The sequence below is a fragment of the Monodon monoceros genome, unplaced genomic scaffold (genome assembly GCF_005190385.1).
Source record: "Monodon monoceros isolate NGI ecotype Baffin Bay Population unplaced genomic scaffold, NGI_Narwhal_1 Super_Scaffold_15, whole genome shotgun sequence".
Classification (NCBI taxonomy): domain Eukaryota; kingdom Metazoa; phylum Chordata; class Mammalia; order Artiodactyla; family Monodontidae; genus Monodon; species Monodon monoceros.
The window spans coordinates 70,413,786-70,438,919 of record NW_021703771.1 but is presented as its reverse complement, the minus strand read 5'-3'; the positions used below and the strand labels follow the sequence as shown (position 1 = coordinate 70,438,919).

Sequence of the window (25,134 nt, the reverse complement as noted above, 5' to 3'; positions counted from 1 at the left end):
CTTTTGTTTGTTGGAAGATTTTTAATCACAGTTTCAATTTCAATGCTTGTGATTGGTCTGTTCATATTTCCTATTTCTTCCTGATTCAGTCTTGGCAGGTTGTGCATTTCAAAGAATTTGTCCATTTCTTCCAGGTTGTCCATTTTATTGGCATAGAGTTGCTTGTAGTACTCTCTCACGATCTTTTGTATTTCTGCAGTGTCAGTTGTTACTTCTCCTTTTTCATTTCTAATTCTATTGATTTGAGTCTTCTCCCTTTTCTTCTTGATGAGTCTGGCTAATGGTTTATCAATTTTATCTTTTCAAAAACCTGCTTTTAGTTTTATTGATCTTTGCTATTGTTTCCTTCATTTCTTTTTCATTTATTTCTGATCTGGTCTTTATGATTTCTTTCCTTCTGCTAACTTTGGGATTTTTTTGTTCTTCTTTCTCTAATTGCTTTAGGTGCAAGGTTAGGTTGTTTGTTCGAGATGTTTCCTGTTTCTTAAGGTAGGATTGTATTGCTATAAACTTCCCTCTTAGAACTGCTTTTGCTGCATCCCATAGGTTTTTGGTTGTCATGTCTCCATTGTCATTTGTTTCTAGGTATTTTTTGATTTCCTCTTTGATTTGTTTAGTGATCACTTCGTTATTAAGTAGTGTATTGTTCAGCCTCCATGTGTTTGTATTTTTTACAGATCTTTTCCTGTAATTGATATCTAGTCTCATAGCATTGTGGTCAGAAAAGATACTTGATACAATTTCAGTTTTCTTAAATTTACCAAGGCTTGATTTGTGACCCAAGATATGATCTATCCTGGAGAATGTTCCATGAGCACTTGAGAAAAATGTGTATTCTGTTGTTTTTTGATGGAATGTCCTATAAATATCAATTAAGTCCATCTTGTTTAATGTATCATTTAAAGCTTGTGTTTCCTTATCTATTTTCATTTTGGATGATCTGTCTATTGGTGGAAGTGGGGTGTTAAAGTCCCCTACTATGAGTGTGTTACTGTCGATTTCCCCTTTTATGGCTGTTAGTATTTGCCTTTTTTATTGAGGTGCTCCTATGTTGGGTGCAGAAATATTTACAATTGTTATATCTTCCTCTTGGATCGATCCCTTGATCATTATGTAGTGTCTTCTTTGTCTCTTCTGATAGTCTTTATTTTAAAGTCTATTTTGTCTGACATGAGAATTGCTACTCCAGCTTTCTTTTGGTTTCCATTTGCATGGAATATCTTTTTCCATCCCCTTACTTTCAGTCTGTATGTGTCCCTAGGTCTGAAGTGGGTCTCTTGTAGACAGCATATATATGGGTCTTGTTTTTGTATCCATTCAGCCAGTCTGTGTCTTTTGGTGGGAGCATTTAATCCATTTACATTTAAGGTAATTATCGATATGTATGTTCTTATTCCCATTTTCTTAATTGTTTTGGGTTTGTTATTGTAGGTCTTTTCCTTCTCTTGTGTTTCTTGCCTAGAGAAGATCCTTTAGCATTTGTTGCAAAGCTGGTTTGGTGGTGCTGAACTCTCTCAGCTTTTGCTTGTCTGTAAAGGTTTTAATTTCTCCATCAAATCTGAATGAGATCCTTGCTTGGTAGAGTAATCTTGGTTGTAGGTTTTTCTCCTTCATCACTTTAAATACGTCCCGACAGTCCCTTCTGGCTTGCAGAGTTTCTGCTGAAAGATCAGCTGTTAACCTTATGGGGATTCCCTTGTGTGTTATTTGTTGTTTTTCCCTTGCTGCTTTTAATATGTTTTCTTTGTATTTAATTTTTGACAGTTTGATTAATATGTGTCTTGGCGTGTTTCTCCTTGGATTTATCCTGTATGGGACTTTCTGTGCTTCCTGGACTTGATTAACTATTTCCTTTCCCATATTAGGGAAGTTTTCAACTATAATCTCTTCAAATATTTTCTCAGTCCCTTTCTTTTTCTCTTCTTCTTCTGGAACCCCAATAGTTCAAATGTTGGTGTGGTTAATGTTGTCCCAGAGGTCTCTGAGACTGTCCTCAGTTCTTTGCATTCTTTTTTCTTTATTCTGCTCTGCAGTAGTTATTTCCACTATTTTATCTTCTAGGGCACTTATCCGTTCTTCTGCCTCGGTTATTCTGCTATTGATTCCATCTAGAGTATTTTTAATTTCATTTATTGTGGTGTTCATCATTGCTTGTTTCATCTTTAGTTCTTCTAGGTCCTTGTTAAATGTTTCTTGCATTTTGTCTATTCTATTTCCAAGATTTTGGATCATCTTTACTATCATTTTTCTGAATTCTTTTTCAGGTAGACTGCCTATTTCCTCTTCATTTGTTAGGTCTGGTGGGTTTTTATCTTCCTCCTTCATCTGCTGTGTATTTTTGTGTCTTCTCATTTTGCTTATCTTACTGTGTTTGGGGTCTCATTTTTGCAGGCTGCCGGTTCGTAGTTCCCGTTGTTTTTGGTGTCTGTCCCCAGTGGCTAAAGTTGGTTCAGTGGGTTGTGTAGGCTTCCTGGTGAAGGGGACTAGTGCCTGTGTTCTGGTGGATGAGGCTGGATCTTGTCTTTCTGGTGGGCATGTCCACGTCTGGTGGTGTGTTTTGGGGTGTCTGTGGACTTATTATTATTTTAGGTAGCCTCTTTGCTAATGGGTGGTGTTGTGTTCCTGTCTTGCTAGTTGTTTGGCATAGGGTGTCCAGCACTGTAGCTTGCTGGTCTTTGAGTGAAGCTGGGTGTTGGTGTTGAGATGGAGATCTCTGGGAGATTTTCGTCATTTGATATTACATGGAGCTGGGAGGTCTCTTGTGGACCAATGTCCTGATGTTGCCTCTCCCACCTCAGAGGCACAGCACTGACTCTTGGCTGGAGCACCAAGAGCCTTTCATCCACACAGTGCCACCTGAGCAGGCAGCAAATCCACTGCCATTCTTTCCTTCTCAGTTTTCCTGAAATAAATTTATTCTTTTGTTTATCTCATATAATGAGAACCCCAGAAATGAGCAGCACGGGGTCAGTATAGCAGCTCCATAATGTCATCAGCGACCAGCCTCTTTCTGTTTCTGCTGCTAGAGTTGGAAGGTCTGCTGCAGAGGTGGGGGTGGCTGTCTGAAGCATACTTTTTATTAAAATTTTTTTTTAAGTTTTATTTATTTTTGGAGGGTTTTTTTTTTTTGAGTGTGTTTTTCATCCTTGAATCTAAACTCATACAGAGCATCATCTCTACCCTGTTTAATGATTTTGAAACATATTTTTTAATATATTAAAGTCTTTAAAGTTAGAGATGAAAGAGCAATAGCTATTTTTCTCATTGTTGAATTTTTCAAAGGCAATGCTATTGGTTCACTTATGATCCTGTTCTGGCACTAACTAAAAATGAAGCAATTCAGAGTGAGACACATACATTTTATTACATTCCAAATATTTTGAGACTATTTTTATTGAAATTTTATACTCAAATCATAGCTCCCTGGGAACAACCAATAAGTTAACATCAAAACACAGAGACTACTTCTAAGGTGGGAAAACGTCTATTTTCAATTGGCCTAATTTAATACCTTATTCTCATCAAAAGGCAAAGTTATAGATAATTAAAAGTAGGTTTTCCCTCTTTGGAGGAAAGGGAGTATTGGGCATGTCCTGGTCACTTTTTCTTTCCTTTCTGTTTTTTTTGTGTGTCTGGAGCCGGGACCTTCTTTTCTGGCTCTAGCCGGATCGCGGCTTCCTCCACAGCCTGAGACTCCAATCTTTGGCGCTCAGCTTCCAGTAACTTGTTTCTGTACTGTTCCCGGATACTGAAGATCTTCTGCCGGGCTTCATCTAAGGAGTCCTAATACAAACAAACAAACAAATAAACAGAAAACCCAAGCAAATAAGAGCCTTATTATGGTTCCATAAAAAACTGCACTCCCTTTCCTCAGGCCAACAGACTCATGTAGGAAATTATTGAAGAAAGATGAAAATTAGGTTATGGTCTCAAATGTCTCTTAGTGCATAAAACATGAGATATCAAAGGGCATATGAGATTTTACAGAATGGTAAATAGGAGAGTCAGTAGGAGAAAAATAAAGAGAAAGGTGAAGAAAGAAATGAGCAGGGATTCTGACAAAGCAACTATCTGCTCTAGATGAATTCAGGCCTAATCTGTATAAAATATGCAGCCGGTGTGTCTCTCACAGTAACTGTGCTCAGTAAATTACTAGTTCCCCATACGTATTCTAACCCTGACAAAATAGATCTGATTTGTACTTGAAGAACTTTAGGTGGTATCTTTTTTCTTCCTCTCACTTACTTCACCTTCACTTCTTAACGTGGCTGGTGCCACCGATTTCTGAGCCTTTGGGGCATTCTGTGTAGCAAACTGGGTTGACTCTTAAAAGAGTTTTTCTACTGCCAGCTTAGGATTTGGCTACTTCAAGTCTGTTAATGCAATCTTCCTTCAGCTACTTTCCGACTTCACAAATATTTTGCTATTGTCTCTGCTTCCATTCTTCCCATTTTGTGGATAAATTTTCAATAGTGTATTTTAGAGGGATTTTAGGGAGTGAGTAAAATAGATGTGTATAATTAATTTGCCAATTTTCTGAGAAGTTGGGAACTAAATGTTTTCAAGACTTCTTTCTACCTGGTTACAATATGATTCTATGACACCTTTTTAATATTACAGAAGAATTTGTCGATTGTGATCCAAGTATATGCCCTTTTAGACTCACCTGCATCTCCCCGTACATCTCCAGAACTTGCTCCTTTACTTTAAGCCTTTCTTCTTGCTCAATATCACGAATGCTCAGGAGTCTGGTCCTATACTGTCGAAACTGATGGACCTCCTCTGCCTTTTGCATTGCCTGCTGCTGATTCAGCTCATCCGTTTGCAGCAGAGGATCAGTATTTGTTTTTCTTGATATAAAAACATCAAAAGAGATACATAAGTCATTTGGGAACTCTAGCATGAACTTTAGCACTCAAATAATTTAAAATCATATCAGTAGGGTGGTGGTCTGAATCAAATCAAATATCAGGAACAGAAAGAATAAATCATTATTTTTACATGGGCTAGGCTCCATTTATTAAGTCACTAATATTTTAGGAAATTATTTTAGGAAAATACCAGCAAAATTAGATGTACTATTTGAAGAGGCGTTTGTGGAATTGGTGTGCGAAGCTATGAGAATATTTTGTAGGTGTTTTCTTTTTAATTTATGAAGCTAAGTAGATTTGAAAATGTTTTCAAATTGATAAATGTGCTTGAGTAACTATCTCTATTAATTCTATTGTTCTTAAGAAAATTCAATCTAATTAAATAGCAGCAGGTATGATGGGATTTTTCTGCAGCTCAACTCCCCTTAACTAGGCTACAAATTAAATCTTTACAGAAAACATTTAAATGCTTTTATAACTGACTTAATAAAACATTTGCTAAATTTAATATATAAATTCTGTACTTCTAAAAATTCAAATACACTTAAAATATATTAAGCATTTAATTTCAAATTTTCTGTTGTTTAGCAACTGCCTATTGACAATCTATCCAAAATTCTGTGAACACAGATGTCTGCATTAACCATGTTTATTAAAACTTACCGTACATATTGACTTAAGTCTACACATTCTAGTTGTTTTCGAATAAGTTGGGGAGACATTTCCAAAATTGTTGGGGATCGTGAACGAGGCCCTGTTGTAAAAAAAAAAAAAAAAAAGTCCTAGGCTTTCAAGAAAGAATCAATAATGACTAACTAAACGATTGTATATCTTGTTTAAATTGACAATATTTTGGACTTCCCTTGTTTAATATTATTTTAATGTGGTTTAATGACTTTATTGAAACATAATTATATTTTATGTTTATCCTCTAGCTGGTGTAACTATACTTACAGTTAAATGAAGGAGATGACAAAATGAATATAGAAAAAGATAAATATGCTCTATAAGAAGAGTAACAAAATTACTCTAATTACAGTTAAATGAAAGCAGAGACCTAAAAAGGTCATACTTTGTTACAAAATTTCATTATAAACAAGTTAAATAAACTAATATTTAAAGAGCTTGGTATATCCGTGAAAGCTGTGCGAAGCACTATGGGGGGGGGATATAAAAATGTTTTAAGACACAGTATCCTATCCTCAAGAAAGTTTTAGTCCAGTAGAGTAGGCAATATATAACAGGTGAACGCTGAAAATCAAATATCAGGAGATTTTTACCCCATACACTCAAGAACCCACGAGAATAGTTTTAAGAAAGAAATTTTAGAGACTAAGATATTAACCATTCAGCCTTTCTAGCCCATTTAGTCTCTCTTTTTAAAAAATTATTGAAGTGTAATTTACATACCATAAAATTTACCAATTTTAAAAGTATAATTCAATATGTTTCAGTAAATTTACAGAGTTATGCAACCAGCACCAAAACTCTGTTTCAAAACATTTCAGTTATCCAAATAAATTCTTTTGTGCCCTCTTAAAGTCACTCTGCATTCCCACCACAAGCCCCAGGCTTTCTGTCTCTGTAGATTTACCTTTCCTGGATATTTCATGCAAGTAGGAATCAAAAAATTAACTTTTTAAGAAACTGTCCAATCATAGTGTTTTGATTATTGTTAGCTTCATAATAAATTCTGAAATCATGAAGGTAAAATCCTTCCTCTTGGTTCTTTATGAAAATTATTTTGGTCATTCTGGGTATTTGCATTTTCATATAAGTTTTGGGATCAGCCTGTCAAATTCTGTAAAATGTCTACTAGGATTTTGATAGAAATTTATAGATCGCTATAAATTTGATCTATCTAAATTCAGTATCTAAATTCAGATACACTGAATTTATAGATCAATTTAGGGAGAATTAATATCTTACTATATTGAGTCTTCTAGCCCCAAAGCATGGACTGCCTCTCTCTTTATTTAGATCTTTCAAAATTTCCTTCAGAAATGTTTTGTAATTTTCAGTATACAGGCCTTGCACTTTTGTTAAATTTATTTCCATATATTTATTATTGATGCTATTGTGAATGAAATTGTCTTCTTAATTTCATTTTTTGATTGCTCATTGAAATGTAGAAATAAAAGTATATTAATCTTCTATCATGTGACCTCACCAAACTCACTTGTTAGTTCTAGATGATATTCTTGGTTCTTTTCCCATGATTTCTTAGGATTTTCAATATACAGGATCAGTTTGTCTGACAACACAGTTTTATTTCTTCCTTTCTGATATGGATGTATGGATAAAGTGGACATCCTATGTTCCTGAAGGTTGAGATCACTATATCTGCTTTGTTACACAGATCTCTTTATTTAATTTTTGGCTTACTTTTTGCTTTTCCTGACCAGTGTCACAGTCTCAAGCAGCTGTGATGTTGGCTATTCCAATTGTTTGCCACCAAGTTCACTATTCCTTGCAACAATATCCATGGGCATAGAACTTTTCCATGGAGCCTCAAATCAGGTAAATCCTTTTTTAGCATTGGCAGCAAGACTGCTGGTTCTCCTGGCTACCACGCTACAGACCTTGGGGCTGGTGAGGAAACCCCACGTTAATATGCAATAGTTGGTAGGCTGACTGTGGTAGACAGACTAATGGACCTCCGAGGAGGTCCATGTTCTAACCTCTGAAGCCTATGAATATGCTACCATACAAGGACTTTGCAGATGCAATTAAGGATCTCAAGATGGGACGATAATGCTGTATTAGTCAGCTGGCCTAAACCCTTGTAAGGGAAAGAGAGGAATGTAGAAAAGATAGAATCCAAGAAGGAGATGAAGTGATGGTCATAGAGGAAAGAGAGAGAGGGGGAAGGAAAGAGAGACAGAGGGATTTGAAGATGCTCTGCTGCTGGCCTTGAATATAAGGAAGGAGCCGTAAGCCAAAGAGTCAATGGTCCTAGAAGCTGAAAATGGAAACCGATCCTCTCCAAGGGCCTCCAGGAGGAATGCTGCCCTGCCAACAGCTTAACTTTAGAATTTCTGCCCTCTAGAACTGTAAGAAGTTTGTGTTAAGTCACTAAATTTGTGGTTATTTCTTACCAAAGTAACAAGAAATTTATCCAACTAAGTTAATTTATTTTTTTGTTTTTATTTTTAATAAATGTTTTTCATTTAGTTGTACACCCTCAGAATTTTGAAATGTTTCTTAATCTTCTCCCATTTATCATTGCTTTTGGGGAAAGGATATGTCAAGTCTTCACTCTGCCATGCAAAAAATCCCGCCCTCCCACTGGCTGTTTAATCTTGCTTTTCACGTGTGGTTGGAATAGTCTCCAGGAATATTGTAAAGTGTTTAATTTATAACAACTTGTTAAAAGGGATTATTCATAGAAATATAATCTAATGTAAAACTTTAAAAATGTAAAAAACAGTAACATCAAATTTTTCAAAACTATTTTTTCAAAAATATCATGCTTTTATAGGCATGATACCCTTGAGAAATAAAGAATATAGTAGGACAAACCCTAACTCTGCTCCATTATTGAAACATAAATTCAGTCATGTTTTTCACTTTATAACATTAAATAAAACATTCCTGAAATATTGCATCTTATATACAATATGACTCTTCTAGAAACCAGTGGTTAATAACTTTTCTTTTTTCATCATGGTTGCTCTGTGATCTTAGATTTCTAAAGTTCATTTGTTTTTCTTATGAACCTATCTACTTTTGTTGCATATATTTTTGGCATTTCAAACTTGAATTGTTTCTGAAAGACACCAACTCCGCTGACTCTGACTGGAAAGAAAATGTTTTTGATTAATTGGATATTTGTGTTCTCTTGCATCCTGCCAAATAATATGTATTTAAACAGGGAGGGTATAAAAGGGGAAGAGAAGGTTAATCTTCATTTTCACTTATAAAATTGTTGTATCAGAATAGGGTGTAAGTGTAGTATGATCTTGGACCTCTAAAACAGTGCAACTCCAAGTGTGTGCCCATGCATGCATGTGTGTGTGTGCACGCATCGTCCATCTGCAAACTGGTACTCTGTGGGATAAGCTCTGAAAGTGAGAGTATGCATTTAGAGATATTTTTTACAGCAATTGGTCATCACTGGGTCATTTTATTATATTTTATAAAAGTTTCAGTTTGCAACAGAATCGGCAGAAAACTTCTTTCATCGTAGATTGTAAGAAAATAGCTGTTTAAAAGAAATGGTGAAGAATAGTTTGACTGATTGATTGATTGTGAAGCCTGGGGAAAAGATTGGGACTAAAGACAAAGATCACCTCCAACCTTCAGAAGAGGCACTTTCCAGAGGCCTCCAGAAATAAAAGGGAAGTTGAAAAAGCAAAGTTTGAACTCTTGACCTTGATGATGGCTTGGTGTTGAGAAAGAATGCATAAGAGTGAAATCCATAATGATATTATTTACATGTCCTCTGGCATTATGAAGGAGGTTGTTCTAAGTTACCTACTATATATGAAAATAGAAAGTAGCAAGAATAAGGTAGCATTTTGGGAGTCACAAATAAATGAGTACATAAATATACATATATGTATATGTATATAAATGTAGAGGCCAGAGCATGTAAATCTCTCACAAGGACTGTAATCTCCTATGGGCGATGCTTCCTCAGGAGTGAGGGCCAATCTGTGGTGCACCAACAGCAGAGGTGAGAGCAACACACAAAGTTCCAGAGAACAGCTAGATAGCCGGACCCATGATTTTCAAGCAGGATTCCTTCTACAACAACAGTACGTGGGGTACATGGCAGTGTTTCAGTGCTATAGGATGTACTAGAACCATACAATAGCACACCTCTTCTTGGTGGGAGGGGGAGTAAATTTCTTGTTGATGGTGTGTAATTCAACTTATCATATATTGAAATAAAATTGTAATAAAACATACTTAAGAATGCTTTAAGCATTTTTTGCTTGAGGACAGCAAAAAATTAAAATAAAATTGTAATATATTAAAATAAAATTGTAATAAAACATACTTAAGTTATATTAAAATAAAATATATTTAATAAAATATAAAATTAAAATATATTAAAATAAAATTGTAATAAAACATACTTAAGAATGCTTTGAAGCATTTTTTGCTTGAGGACAGGCTGCTTTGGCCTCTAGGTCTTCCACCCCTGCTCACTCTTATCTTTCTTCTCTGTTTCCTGACCCCTCCTTATTACCCCAAAATGTACCCCAATTATGGGTTAATATCTAAAATATATAAACTGCTCATACGACCCAATATAAAAAAAACAACAACCAAACAACCTGATTAAAATGTACAGAAGACCTGAATAGACATTTTTCCAAAGAAGACATACAGATGACCAACAGGCACATGAAAAGATGCTCAATATGCTAATCATCAGAGCAATGCAAATCAAAACCACAATGAGGTATCACCTCACACCTGCTGAATGACTATCATCAAAAAGACTACAAATAACAAATGTTGGCAAGGATGTGGAGAAAAGGGAACCCTTGTACACTGCTGGTGGGAATGTGAGTTGGTGAAGCCACTGTGGAAAACAGTCTGGAGGTTCCTTGAAAAACTAAAAATAGAGCTACCATATGATCCAGCAATTCCACTCCTGCATGTATATCTGAAGAAAATGAAAACACTATTTCAAAAAGATTCATGCACCCCAATATGCACGTGTTCACAGCAGCATTATTTACAATAGCCAAAATATGGAAGCAACCAAAGTGTCCATCAACAGATGAATGGATAAAGAAGATGTGGTATATATATATATAAAATGGAAAACTTTGTGTTAGAATAGAGATTTTAGAACATTTTAGAAACCAAATATTTAAAATTTGTTATAAAAGATGTAGTATGCTATAGATAAAACAAAAAGAATCTGTTTTTAGTGACAATTGTATATGCGATCTGTGCATTTTTAGTATTCGTAGACACAGAAAACTGAAAATATAACTGCTACTTAAAACTATGTGAAAATATAACTGCTACTTAAAAATTTTTAAATAAATTTCCCACTTTTATCTTTAGGTTAAGTATTTAGTAATCAGGTCCTTGAGCAGATTACCAACTCTGATAATCAAAATGAAGACCTGTACACATATTTTTCTATGTTTAACCCTAGTCATCACGTGCTTAACTATCTTTTCCAGAATTTTTATTTTAAGATATGTGTTTATCCTACCAATAAAGGCAATACTTACTGATATTTTCCTTCTGCATGCTCTGCTCATGCTCTTCCTTCCCTGTGGGGGATGATCCTTCACTTTCACTACTTGTTGATTTTGCCAGATCCTTGAAGCCCTTGTTTGTCTGCCACTTCTTCCACAGCATACTCCCTGTTAGTATAGTCTCTCTGTTATCTAAACTCATGGAACTCTTTGTATCTGACTCTTTTATGGCACTTGAAGATGTTTCTACTAAATATGGTATATGCATTACCGAAAAAACTTGCATTCTATGAAATCACATACAAAAATAGCGAGACATAGAATACATAAATACGTAAAGTTCAAAAACAGGAAAAATTAATTCATGGTCATAGAGATCAAATTGTTACTTTCAGGAAGGAAGAGGCTGGGAAAGAGAATGAAGAGGACTATTGGGGTGTATTAAGGGTTTTTTGTTTTTTTTTTTTGCGATGTGTGGGCCTCTCACTGCTGTGGCCTCTCCCTTTGCAGAGCACAGGCTCCGGACGCACAGGCTCAGCGGCCATGGCTCACGGGCCCAGCCGCTCCGCGGCATGTGGGATCCTCCTGGACCGGGGCACGAACCCGCGTTCCCTGCATCGGCAGGCGGACTCTCAACCACTGCGCCACCAGGGAAGCCCTATTAAGGGTTTTTTATCTTGATCTAAATGGGGTGGCTCCTGAATATACACACATATGAAAATACATCAAGCTGTGCAATTAAGATTTGTGCGTTTTTTGCCTGTATGTTACATGATAAGGTCAGCCTTCTCTGAGCTCTGTTCTCCCCTAGGCCTTGTCCTTGACTTGTGATGAATCCCAGTTTTAGCCAGGAATCCTGCCAAACTAGTTTATCAAGAATCCCCCTACTCTTGATATCCAATTAAACTCCTCTTCCTCCACACTTGATATTTAATCAAATTTCTCTTCCCTGACCTTTGATACCTAACCAAATTCCTGTAAGTAATTTTTCATCCACTCCCTGCTAGTTAGTTTTAAATCCTCACTTGTTTCTGTTGTTTTCAGAGTTGAGTTCAATCTCTCCCCTATTGCAATAGTCATAAATAAAATCTACTTTGACATTTTTAACGTGTCCAGTGCAATAAATTTCCTTTTACATACAAATTAGCACAACATTTAAAAAATTAATAATAAAATCTAGAGCCTAAAGAACAAGAACTCTATTCTATTCACCTTTATATTCCTAACATTACATTAAACTCTACCAATTAGAGGAGTGAGTACTTTAGGAGTTAGAAATATTTCAAATCCCAACTTGGTCACTCTTTAGATGTATGGCATAGGAAGAATAAGGTGACCATCTGAGCTTTGGTCTCTAAATCTACAAAATGGAAATAGTAAGGTCTACCTCATAGTTGCTGTAGGTTAAAGTGAGATAATAAACATAAAGCACTTTGAGCAGTGCCCATCCCAGAATAACAGGATTGGGGTGATATTTATTTTTTATCCCCTTCACATGAAATGTTAAGGGATATTACTTTACTTTTATAACAATTATTGAGTTATACTCCTGAAGATGTAAAAGTGGAAAAGCACGATTTGGGATGTGAATGTCTTCAGCCTCCCTGGACAACTCAGCATGGTGATAGATGGAGGTATAGCCAAGTGTTTGTGGGAAGAGCCCTGGGGTGATGGAGAGCTCTGTCTGCATGCTGCCTCTGTCCCTGGGTAGCTTGTGAATTTAGCAAATTACTCTGGGCCTGGGTCCTTGCTGGCAAGTTGGAAATAATATTTATATCAGTGGGTTGATGTGAGTATTGGATGAAATAATTCGTATTTTATAGCTCCAGGCCCATGGCAAATTGTTCACTGAATGTAGTTAGCTTTCTTACTTTGATTCTTATTGCTATTGTTTATTGCTGTTGCGATTAGAAAGGTGCCAGATTTATAGTTGTGAGCCTGCCTTCAAGTTCACATACTGCTACCTTCTAATGAGGGTTTCATCTTTTTTTCATCTTATTTCTGGTTTCATCTTTTCTTAAATGGGGAAGATTATATCTACTTGGGGACAAAGTGAACACCTGCTTGGTAAAAAGAAAATGCTTGAGAATCTATTTTCTTACAAAACTGTCTATAACTTTACAATCCTATAATGAAATAGATTCTGAAATTTTTCTTTTTACCAAGCATGACTTGCTGACTAGCTTTGAAGAGGTGCAAGTAACAGCTCCGTGCTTGGGGCAGCTGGGGTAGGGTTCACTGACCTTCTTCCCCTTCTTTGGTTTGGCTTTCAGACATAGGCACACACTCAGCATCAGGTGTTTTCTTAATGAACCGGCTGAGATAATGGAGACGCGCCTGGGCAGCCTAAAGGACAGACATTATCAACACACATTACAGGCAACACCATCTCAACAGTACTCAAAAGACACAGGAAAATGTGAATGAATACGGCAGTCTGAACCAGACTGGCTCTTATGAATTACCAAAGAAAAACTCCAATTCTGAACCATCCATGATCTTGACAGTGATTTGTGAGAACTAATGAAGAAGTCCTAAAACTCATACGCTGTGCATGCTAGCTTAGATCCAGGTGATCCTGAACCTTTTTCATCTGCCTCAATAACCCTGAGTTGGGGACATGAAGCACATATAAATAATAATGTTTCACTATGGCAATGATCCTTATCTCAACTGTAGAGAGGAGGAATCATGAGGTGTGTGTGTTCCACAGGGACAGCACAGGATTTTTCTCTAAGCACATGAAAGCACATATTAAACATCTTTATGCTTTCTTAGTTGGGAGTGTTAAGGACAGAGAGTGTTAATCCCAGATGATGTGAAAGGACAAGGCTACCTACAGTTTGGGCCATAAGTGGCACCATTATGTGCTTTGCTTTTGAAAGTCATCTGGGTATCCGGATAATAACATTTCACAATGTGTTCAAATGTGGTCTTAATATTTAGTTAGTTGATGCCTGACAAAATTCCAGATATTTCCTAAAGGAAAGACTATGTTGTTTCACCAATATGGCTCTTGCTTCAGACCACGCCCAGGAATGAAAGGTAAAAGGACAACTTTTCAAACTCAGGTAACCTTGATCGATCTTCCTGGTTCAGTCATCTCCCAGGCCTGCTTCATGGCTCGGATTTCATCTGCTCGTTCTGTATCTTTTTTCACTTCAAAAAAGTCTGCTTCATTGTATTCAGTGACCAACCTCAAAATCCAGTAGGGTTTATTTGGGTCTTCTTGTTGAGGGTGAGCAGTGGATATCTGGCAAAGTAAAGTAAAAACCTTGGGGTCAGATGCTTTCCTCCTTTCAAAAGGATCTAGATTTTACCCTATGACCCATAATTTCACTTAAGTATTTAAGCCAAGAGAAAGGAAAACATATATTCACAAAAGGATTGGAAAAGAATATTTATTATAGCCTCATTCTTATTAGCCTAAAAAGGGGAAGCAATATAAATATCTGTCAACTGATGAATGGATAAACAAATTGTAGTATGTTCATACATGGACTACTTAACATTAAAAAGTAATAAACTATTAATGCATACCACAGTGTGGTTGAATTCCACAGACAGACATTATACAGAAATAAAGAAGTTGAGCACAAAAGAGTACTTCTTGTATGAATCATTTGTATGAAATTCCAGAACAGGCAAAACTTGCCTGGGGGAGAGGTATGGGGATGACAGAATCCACTGCAAAGAGGTTTAAGGGAATTTCTAAGCTTATGGAAATGGTCTATAATCTAAACCTTGATAGAGATGTGGGTTACATGGTGAATTCACTTGTCAAAACTCACTGAATTGCACACTTAAGATTGTTGCATATCACTCTATGCAAATTTCACCTAAAAACTGTAAATAAAAATAATTTTAAATTGCACTTAGGCTCACTCATACCATCTCTTTACAAGAATGAGGGCAAGAATAGTTGATCATTTCCAAGCCTGGATATACTTGATATATATTCATTAGAAAAGTTAACATTTTGCCGTCTTGTAGGATCACTTTCACGGACCTTAGGCTGGGAGCAGATTGACATAGGACTTGAAAATGTCTAGATAAGTGAGGCTTATTGGTAGCAATCTGGTAAGGAGACGAGCTTGAGTCTGATGAGGTTACTAGCATTTTACATAAGACTGAGACAATGTCAGTAATCCATATTACATAACGCAGATGGGGAAGTGGAGATTGGGGGGCCACTGAATAAAGTTTTCACGTGTAGTTTGGTTTTAAGGTTATCAAAAGACCTCCTAGCTTTCTGCAATATTCCCTTAATATTCTGATGAAAATTTAAATCTCACAATTGGATATTCTTTTATTTCTTCCTTCTAAAACACAGTACATAAGCTTTTACCACCTTTTATATTGCTTGATAAGTGAGTTTTTCAGAAACTTCTCTGGGATCAAGTTTTGATTAGGGAAGGGAACACTATGAAGGACTAAGGGAAGGCCACATGTCTATAAGAATTTATGGATTGAATTTAGCTTATTTGCTTTAAACTTGAATGGTTTTGTTGTTGTTAATGATAGGACTGTTTTCTCAGAAAATTCAAATAATTGATTTTATAAACTGGAGCTACATCTAGAAAAGTTAACACACAGCATTATCTTGAAGTTTCAAGGGGAAAAAAGTGGTTGACTGGAACTTCACCTATGTTTTTGAGCAAAACAATGTTGAAAGAAACACATTTTGAATAGAAAATTTTATCTGGCTCTTTCATATATCAAACGTAATTGTAATTTGACAGAGAGCGTTCCATTTGTCTGCATTTGTTTAGATGATATTACACTAAAAGGCAGTATTTGGATTGTAGAATGTAGCTAGTGAGAACATAAGTCATATAAATTTAAGAAGAAATTAGCTTTTCCATATGAAATAAAATAAAGGATCAAATAAATTCAACATGATTCTGGTGACTAAAGCAAAACTACAAAGTATATTATTATAGTTTTTGGTTTCCTGTTTGGCCCATATGTTAAACTTTCAAACATCAAACAATATAATACTAATAGCTACTAAAACCAACTAGCACAATATTAAGGTTCCTAAAGCTTAGTTCATTTTTAATGTCATAAAAACCCAATTCCCATGTGAATTCTGTAACCAAACATACCTTTTGTGCTTCACAAGATATTCTAAACATTGTCTCTTTCAGGATTCCCTAGAATTCATGAGTATTTGAAAGTTAACTCAAACTGAATCCCACAATTCCTTACTAAATTTGGTGGATCTTCTGAACAGGCTTTCATTTTGGAGAATATGCATACATTCTTCAAAATTTTGAAAAGAACAGAGGCTTTCACACATGTCAGTTTTTAGTTTCATCCAATCATTAGTTTTCTGAAGAACTTTTTTCTTGACAATATTTTTGCAAGTTTTTAATTTTTTTTCTTCATTTCTTTCTATGTACTTCAACTCTTTTACCTGCAGCTTATCCAGCTTTTCATTTTAACTTTCATCTAGAGGTAAAGATTTTACGCATGACAAGATTGAATCTAAAAATAGGTGTCAGGAAGTAATATAATAGATCATCAAGTATTATATGGGTTTCTTCTCTATCTGTAGCACTGTTGATAACTTTAGACAGTTCAAGCTTGTGTATGTCACCGTGTTTCTCACATCACTCTCATGATGTCCAATGTCCTAGGCACTCTAATGGTATGTCTGGCCAAAGACATTTACACTCATGCATTGCTAATGCTGAGGGGTTATTCGGAAGCAAATCTCCATTGTGATGAAGATCATTTTCCAAATGCACACTTTGCAAAGTAGCCTGGAGCAGCAGATATGGCTCTAGTGGCCTTCCACATCTTATACTGACAGCCTCCCAACTGGTAAGAGTTGATTCCAGGAAAATGACCATAGTTTCAGAAAACAAAAGTTGTTGGCACTTTCCCTCTGTTTACCATGGTAATTACTGCAGCTACCTTAGGACTTCTGGGATTTCTTGCTGTTTCTATCATTGGTGTGTATCCCATTCTATCCTTAAGAATATTTCCCCAAGTTTGACTGTCGTAAAATGCAGGGCTCCAACTCATTTTGACTGTTCCAACAATGACATTTTGTGAAAACACATCTCATCCTAATTTTCGATAAAGTTCCTCACATTCATCCAAGGGCATATGAAACAGCCCCAACATGAAAGCTAATATGGCACCTGTACTTCCACCACAAATGCAGTCAGAGGGCTGGTGAACTGGCTTCTGAGTGAGTTCACCTGATTTCCGCAATGTCTAAAGAGCAACCACACCCCTTGTTCTTCCATCATCGATTGTGCGAATTAGGATTCCTCTTTCTTTCACTGGATTCATGCAGGCAAATTAAGGCCAGAATTTCTCTAACTGCAGCCTGAAGAATGCCATCCTTAATTTGTCTCAGTCATAATAAATATGGAACAATTCTTTCCTTGGCAGCCACTCCTTTTCCCTCAGGAAATTCTTGAAGATGAAAAGTCAGTTGTTCAACCCTATTAATGCAGAGCTTTGGCTCAGTTGTTCTTAATGCTTGAATAAATGCCCAGGTTCTGTCATCAATACTCATCCTGGCAATCTTGTCTTGTTGAAGAGATAAACGCTTTTTCTTCTCTCCGTTTTTGTCTTTGCTAATAGTCTGCTCAGTTTTTAACTGCCTCTTCCTGTTCTTTGGACTGAATCATACTTTAATTTGGGAATGTATCCACCAATTTAACCACCTACACTAAAGTTTGTACACCTTCAGTGGGATGAGAAAGAGAGTTAGCTGTACTTTGTTTAGTAGAAACTAGAAGAACCTCATTTGTCCTCTTCTTCCTTCCTCTGACCTGTATCTGGTACAGCTTGTACTCTTTTGTCTGGACCATTGCAGTGCTTTCTGGTGGTTTTCCCATCTCTTATCTTTTCCCCTTTAATTTCATACCCTTAAAAGTCACCAAGGTATCTGAAATGTAAATCTGATCATGTCAGTACACTTCTTAAAGTCAGTACACTTCTCAAAGTCCCACCTCCCAGCCCTGTGTAGCCTAAGCTGTGATCACAAATGATAGGAAGATTTTGTCCTCACAGGTAATTTGTTTCGAGTTCAGTGTTTTTAAATAACTTGAATTTGAGTATCTTTAGGACTCTGCTTGCACTCCTCAAACTTGCCACCCACATACTCTTCCTTACCCTTAATCATTGGGATTACCTATCTGGTCCTGAAAAAATTTGGAATCAGGACTCCTGGCTTGTAGATAGAGTCCCAGCTTTCTAACCAGTCTTTCTAAAAGGCTACTCTCCACCTGACCCTTACTTACCCTTCCAGCCTCATACCCCATACCTTAGTGGCTCAAAAACCAAATTGTGTTGGATTTTTGCCTCTGAATGTCTTTGCTCACTGATTCAGTTCAGGACTTCTCTAGGCAGAGGCTGAAATAGGTACCTATCCTTTCTACCCTGTGCATACCATATCTAACATTACAACTCTCTCTTTACTTTCAGTCTCCTCCATTAGACTGTGAGTTCCTTGAAGGTAGGGACTTTATAATATTAATATTAGAAACCCAAGTCCCCAAAACAGTGTCTTACATATTAAAAGCTCAATTAACGCTTTTTGACACTAAACTAAGGAAGACTGCTTACAGAAGGTGCCCAAGGAATGTCTTTAAGGTATCTAGATGATTGCTGGAAACAGGGAGATGGAATTTTTCAGGTTTTACTCAAAAGATATGGGAAAATAGGGACCCAATGAATCTAAGTTTATTAAATGACTCCAATAAAAAAAGCATCACACCCACCTGAGGCTCAAAGCGAGGCACTTGTTTTTCTTTGGCTATCTTTTCTTTCTCAGAAGACTTTTCTTTGCCTTTCCTTGTTGTTTTGGAAGTTCCTAAAGATTTTTGTCCCTCACTAATAGTGTGGGAATCTGGACTTCCAAAGGTAATTAATTCCTCATGTTTCTCTCCATGTGCTAGAAAAACAAAAAAAGGAAACCAGTGAGTCATGATATAATAATAAAATCATGTCATGTAGGAAAAAGGGAAGAAGTTGGAAAAATGGTTAGTCTAAGGCATCTGGATTTTTTTTCCTTTTTTAAACAAGCAGGTAAGCAAACAAGCAGACAGACCTTTTATAAAGATCTGTGTGGCTCTCTTTTATACAATTGAGAAATAATTCACATACTATAAACTTCTCATTGAAATGTATAAATCATGGTTTTGGTTTATTCATAAGGTTATATAATGATCATTACTATCGAATTTGTTTCTGATCTGGATGGTCTCAGTTCATTTTCTTGCCTAATTGCCTTGGCTAGTATCTCCAGTACAATATTGAATTGATTATTCTCTGCTTTAATATTTATTATTCCCTTCTTTCTGCCTACTTTGGGTTTACTTCTTTTCTTTCTTTTCCAGTTTTCTAGTTTTTTAAGGTGGAATATTAAGTTATTGATTTGAGATCTTTGTTCATTTTAAATGTAAGCATTTATAGCTATAAAGTTCTCTCTTAGTACTGTTTTCATTGTATCTCATAAGTTTTGGTATGTTGTTAGTTGTTTTTCATTCATCTCTAAGTATTTTTAAATTTCCCTTATGGTGCACTTTATTTCTTCATGTGGATACAAGTTACTGCATAGTGTCCTTTGATTTCAGCCTGAACGATTTCCTTCCGTATTTCTCATAGGGCAAGTTTGTCAGTGACAAATTTTTTCAGTTTTTGTTTTTCTGGGAATGAGGCTTTGAAAGAGATTCAGTTCCATTTTCCTGTACCAGGAATACAGGCTGTTAGTTTTCAAGGTTACTGCTGAGCTGGAGACCAGGGGATGGGACTGGGGCAAGTAAAAATGTCATAAAACTTACTCTTCTTAAAGAGATATGGCTGTTTTTCTTGAATAAAGCCTTTGTTAATTTCCAGAATTCTGAAAAGTTGATTCTGATCATCTCTGCCAGTTTTTTCATTGTTTTTATGGAGGAGTAAATTTTTGGAGTCCTTTTTCCTGCTATTTCCATTGGTGTCCTCCTGGATTTCTCTTCTTATTTGAAGCTTCTGAGTTATCTCTGCATGCTGTTTGTCTGGGGCAGAGTCATGAGAGAATGGAGAACTCCCATAGGCCAGGTCTCTCACAGCTGCCTGGAGACCTTGTCATGAGGGCATGAAATATCAAAAAGCTCTGTGGAGTATGTGAGATTCCATACTAAACAGCTCAGCTCTTGAGTGTGATGAGTAGGCAAAGAAAAAAGTGGACTGATTTAACTTGTGAGCAGAAAAGTGAAAATAATGAGACCACAGAATGAAAATAAGGTTAAGAGTAAGAATGAGGCACAAGGGTAGAAATGATGAGCCATAGAAACTGAATCAAGAGAAAAAGAAAGAAAAGAAGACAAACATTTTTATAGGAAGCCACACAGTAAAATCACCTTTTATCAGAAACCCAGGATAGAATGTAGAGGGGCTGCAAAGGACATATTTTCTCTTTGGTTCTTTGATATCGTTTGTTAACCAAAAACTTTGAGGTTGAAGAAACACCATTTGCACAGAAATGGAAGCCCATGTATTTCAGCACCGCTTCCCTGCAGAGGCTCCTTATGCTGTCTCTGCTATATAGAGATGGTGCAGTACCAGCTCTTCATCTTGCCCAATATGAGGTGACTGGGTTTCGACCAGTCTCAGTGGCCACAGCTACCACCTCACTTAAATCCGGGTCCCAGAGATCTCAATGCCAGCAAAATCAGGAGTTAACTACAGTTTAGAGATCTATCTGTGGCCAGTGCTACATAATAGTACCTTATAAAAACTGGAGTAGAAGAATTCATTCTTTATATCTTGTGCAGCCAGACAACTCTGTTACCAGTTATGCTATGCTTACTGTGAAGCAGCAATTCACAAATTTGATGAATGTATGAATCACTAGGGAGTCTGGAAAATGTAGGTCTTGAAGCCCAAACCCCAGAGAGTCCAACCCCTTAGAGTTTGATATGGGGCCCAGGAATGTACAGCTTTAAAAACTATCTCAGGTGGTTCTGATTCATACTTAGAGAAACACTACTTTAAGAAATGTATACAGTTTTCCCTTTCCTTGGAAGCAAATATTGCAAGGGGATGGGCGGAAGGGAAGAATACCAGTGAGTTAGAGTTCAGTGAAGCTGAAGGTTCCTTTACAAGAGTGGTTTTCACACTTTAGCCTGTGTCAGAACCACCTGAAGGGCTTGTTAAGAAACAGATTTCTGGACCCCACCCCCCAAAGTTTCTGATTTGGAAGGTATGAGACGGAGCCCCCAAATTTGCTTTCTAAAAAGTACCCAGGTAGTTCTGAGGCTGCTGGTCCAAGGACTGCACTTAGAGAAACACGGGTTTACATTTAGGAGGGTATAATTACCTTTTCCCAATATGAAGGATTTCGCTTTATGTTCTATTATTTTTTCTAACAAATACCCAAGTATTGGGAGAGCAAATGATATTTGTTGAATCCCTACGATGTTTCTTTCTCTTTTAATTCTCAAAGAATCCCATCAGGGTAGGTTCAGAGAGTTTATGTAATTTACTCAGACTCTCCCAAATGATAAGTTGAATCAGCATTCAAATAACAGTTCAAAGGACATGTCAGTCCCTTTCAAAATCGGAGTCTTGTAAGTCACCCCATCAGCAAAGTAAAACAGTAATTGCGAAGAATCCAGATCTTATTTCACTTGGTGCCAGTTATTGGCTGCTTTCAAAGTGGGGACAGAGCATCCTGCACAACCACAAGTGGACTGTAAGCACTGTGATTTTACAAGGGGGCAACTTGCCTTTCTGCCAACAATCCCAGCCTGCTGAGAAGTGTTGTGCTAGGGAAAATCCTTTGGTCAAATAATCAAATGACTTAGAAGTGAATCCTGGATCAGCCACTGTAGGTTAACTTTGGCAGGTTTACTGTATTCATAAAACTTGAAACCTAAGACTGTGCCACAGGCTTTAAAAAAAATCAATAAAAAACATTTAAAATAGGATCTTACCTAGTATCATACACCCCAGGTTTTTAAGATGTTAACAGATGTCAGATGAAATGGAATCTCAAGCTGCTCCATTAGGTGTTTCTGGTGCTTTCTTTTTCTCACTACCCATAATTCTTAGTGTTTGAGTCATACATTTAGGCACATTTGATTCCACTCAAATTAACATATTCTAATATTCAAGTTTACATATGTGAACATTTACTAGAGTGTGAGGCACACAGCAGGTGTATACCACCCTCTTTCTTTATATTATTAATATATAGAATAAAATAATTTCCATATTATTTAATGGCTTACAATATGGTAACTTTTTCTTCCAGGAATTACAAGTTCAACAAAGGTGAGGATATCATTACATACTTCATTTTAAATTCCTAATTTCACCTAGTATAGGGCTGAACTCATAGTATGTATTCAGTATCAGATTGCCTAAGTTTAATATATAAAGCTTTATAGGGAATCTGTATGTGTTGGGAGCATATATGTCAGTAAGATGCAAGAATAAATATCCTAGTAGGTCAAAATTGTGAAAAATGTGACCCCGCTTTGCATAGTCATGTAATTAGAAGAATTACAGAAATATAATTTTGATTTTATGATTAAAATTCGGTGCTTAGATTTATATATCCAGAAACTAAAAGTGGTTGGGATTTGAACATTAATATAATTTCTCAACTAGAAAACTTGTTTAGAACAAAGTATACATTTACCAACTACAATCACACTTGGTAAATATAAACAGAAACGCCATGTATATATGAATATATAAATATATATAGTAAATATATATAGTATCTACAATGCTTGGTTTCTTCAAATACTCTGAACTGGATACACCATGCATGTATTGTGCCTAAGAAAAAGCAATAATATAATATTTATTAGAGTTCAGGAAATAATGTTATAATCCTGCTAATAAAGTTAGCACTGGGACTTGAAACCAAACACTTTTGAGAATGATAAAGTTTACGTTTAATGCGAATAGATTAGAACTTCAAGTATGCAGGCCAGCAATATAAACAAAAGGACTTCAAAATAACAAGACCGCTAATTATGTATAAAGGCAGATGATATCACTAAGTATTACCTGCTCAAGATTCTCCATTTTCTATTTTCTTAAGTGAAAGTAAGCAATTTTTACTAAAACTTAAGTATTGAAATATACTAAAGGTGGCACTGTTGCTTCATGTTAACCAGAGGCCAAACTTCCTAAAATTTTATAATAGAAATAGCCTAGGTTGTACATAGCCATATTTCAGGCCTTATATTTTATCATGAGTTATAAAGATGTAAACTTTTGAAAAAAATTAAATTATATATTAAAAAAAATTATATATTTTATTTCTCATATAAATTAAACATTGAGTTTAAATCAGTAAATAGGGCAACATTTCCATTTAATCTACATAAAATTTTAAATTGGGTCATCAATGTACAAATGAAAAAAACACTTCACCAATTTCTGTTTGATATATTTATAATTGAAAAGCAAGCTAAGTGAATAATTTTAAGACATTAATAACTTAATTTCTCTAAAATATATCACACTCTTAAGGTTAAAGTTTGTAGGTTATGAGTTGTAAATATAATTGACAAGTGGAAGTGGGCATATTGATATGTTTTAATTTAAACAAATTGGCTAACTAAAAAAACACATTTATAAACATGAAATTAGAGAAGGATTATTCTGAATTCAAAAGCCACTTAACTTTCAAAAAGATTGAAACATATTCTTTCAAATAGATAATTTTCCTGGTTCATTTTAAATACAATTCAATCCTGAATTTCTTTTCTACTTTCAGCAAAAAATGTACTAGGTGACACAAGGTGTCATTTAATTTTAGCAGCTGATCATTTCACACATAAACTTGTCAAATGTGATGTCAAAAAAGAAGACATATAATTATTCCTAAAGACTTATTTTCTAGTTGGAATACACAATAATGATAGAGCCGTTTTTTGAAGTGCTACTAGGTTCTAGGAACTTTATATATATTATCTTGAATCTTCCAAACAACTTTGAAATAGAGGAGTTATTATATAATATAGGGGTTATTCTAATTTTGCAGGTGATAACCCAGTTTCAGGTAGTGGAATGTACAGTAGTTAGCCACTCTACTGTATTTCTCCATTTAATGTTAACTTCCTTTTAAAAACTTAATTCATATTATTAATTTTGTACCATAATCAAGATCTACATTTTACATTACTCTAGTTCATAAATTATACTACCGTGTTCCGTTACTGAAAATCCACCTGTGTCGGACAGTTTGAACTTGAGAAACGTGCATTACATTCCCAGGACTTATTTATCGTGTAACTGGAAGTTTGTGCCTTTTGAGCACTTTTACTCATTTTCTATGTCCCGCAGCCACCTCTCTGGCAGCCACCAATCTGTTCAATGTTTCTATGAGTTCCATTATTTCAGATCCCACATGTAAGTGAGATCATACAGCATTTGTCTTCTCTGTCTGACTTACTTTCTCTTATCGTAATGTCCTCGAGCTTCATTCATGTTGTTGCGAAAGACAGGTTTTTCTTCTTTTTATGGCTGAATAATATTCCATTGTGCATACCTACCACAATTTCTTTACCCATTCATCAATCAATGGACACTTGGGCTGTTTGCATGTCTTGCTATTGTAAATAATGCTGCAATGAACATGTAGGTGCAGATATCTCTTGGAGATAATGTTTTCATTTCCTTAGGATATATACCCAGAAGTGGATTTGCTAGATAATACGGCAGTTATAGTTTTAATTTTTTGAGGAAACTTCATCCTCCATCCATAATGGCTGCACCAATATACATTTCTACTAACAGTGTACAAAGTGTTCCCCATTCTCCATATTCTCGCCAGTACCTGCTACCTCTTATCTTTTTGATAATAGCCATCCTAACAAATGTGAGGTAAAATCTCATTGTGGTTCTGAATTACATTTCCCTAATGTTTAGTGATGTTGAGCATCTTTTTGTGTGTCTGTTGGCCATCCGTATGTATTCCTTGGAAAAATGTCTATTCAGGTCCTCTGCCCATTTTTTAATTGGATTGTTTCTTTTTTTGATATTGAATTGTATGAATTCTTTATATATTAACCTTTTATCAGATATATGGTTTGCAAATATTTTCTCCCATTCCATAACTTGCTTTT

At 35.8% G+C, this 25,134-nt stretch overlaps 1 protein-coding gene and 1 pseudogene across 1 annotated transcript in view; both read right to left on the bottom strand.

The window, feature by feature from the left end:
- Positions 1 to 3,374: 3,374 nt before the first annotated feature.
- Positions 3,375 to 25,134, bottom strand: part of ADGB (androglobin) — a 176,251-nt gene continuing 154,491 nt past the window's right edge. Inside the window, exons 30-36 of the mRNA XM_029223879.1 lie at positions 18,787 to 18,959; positions 14,118 to 14,294; positions 13,285 to 13,387; positions 11,075 to 11,290; positions 5,535 to 5,625; positions 4,667 to 4,850; positions 3,375 to 3,783 (exon numbers count right to left, since the gene is read on the bottom strand). Coding sequence (XP_029079712.1) covers positions 3,598 to 3,783; positions 4,667 to 4,850; positions 5,535 to 5,625; positions 11,075 to 11,290; positions 13,285 to 13,387; positions 14,118 to 14,294; positions 18,787 to 18,959 — 1,130 coding nt within the window. The 3' untranslated portion in view covers positions 3,375 to 3,597. The remainder of the gene's footprint in view (positions 3,784 to 4,666; positions 4,851 to 5,534; positions 5,626 to 11,074; positions 11,291 to 13,284; positions 13,388 to 14,117; positions 14,295 to 18,786; positions 18,960 to 25,134) is intronic.
- On the bottom strand, positions 16,227 to 17,901 carry LOC114896254 (annotated as a pseudogene).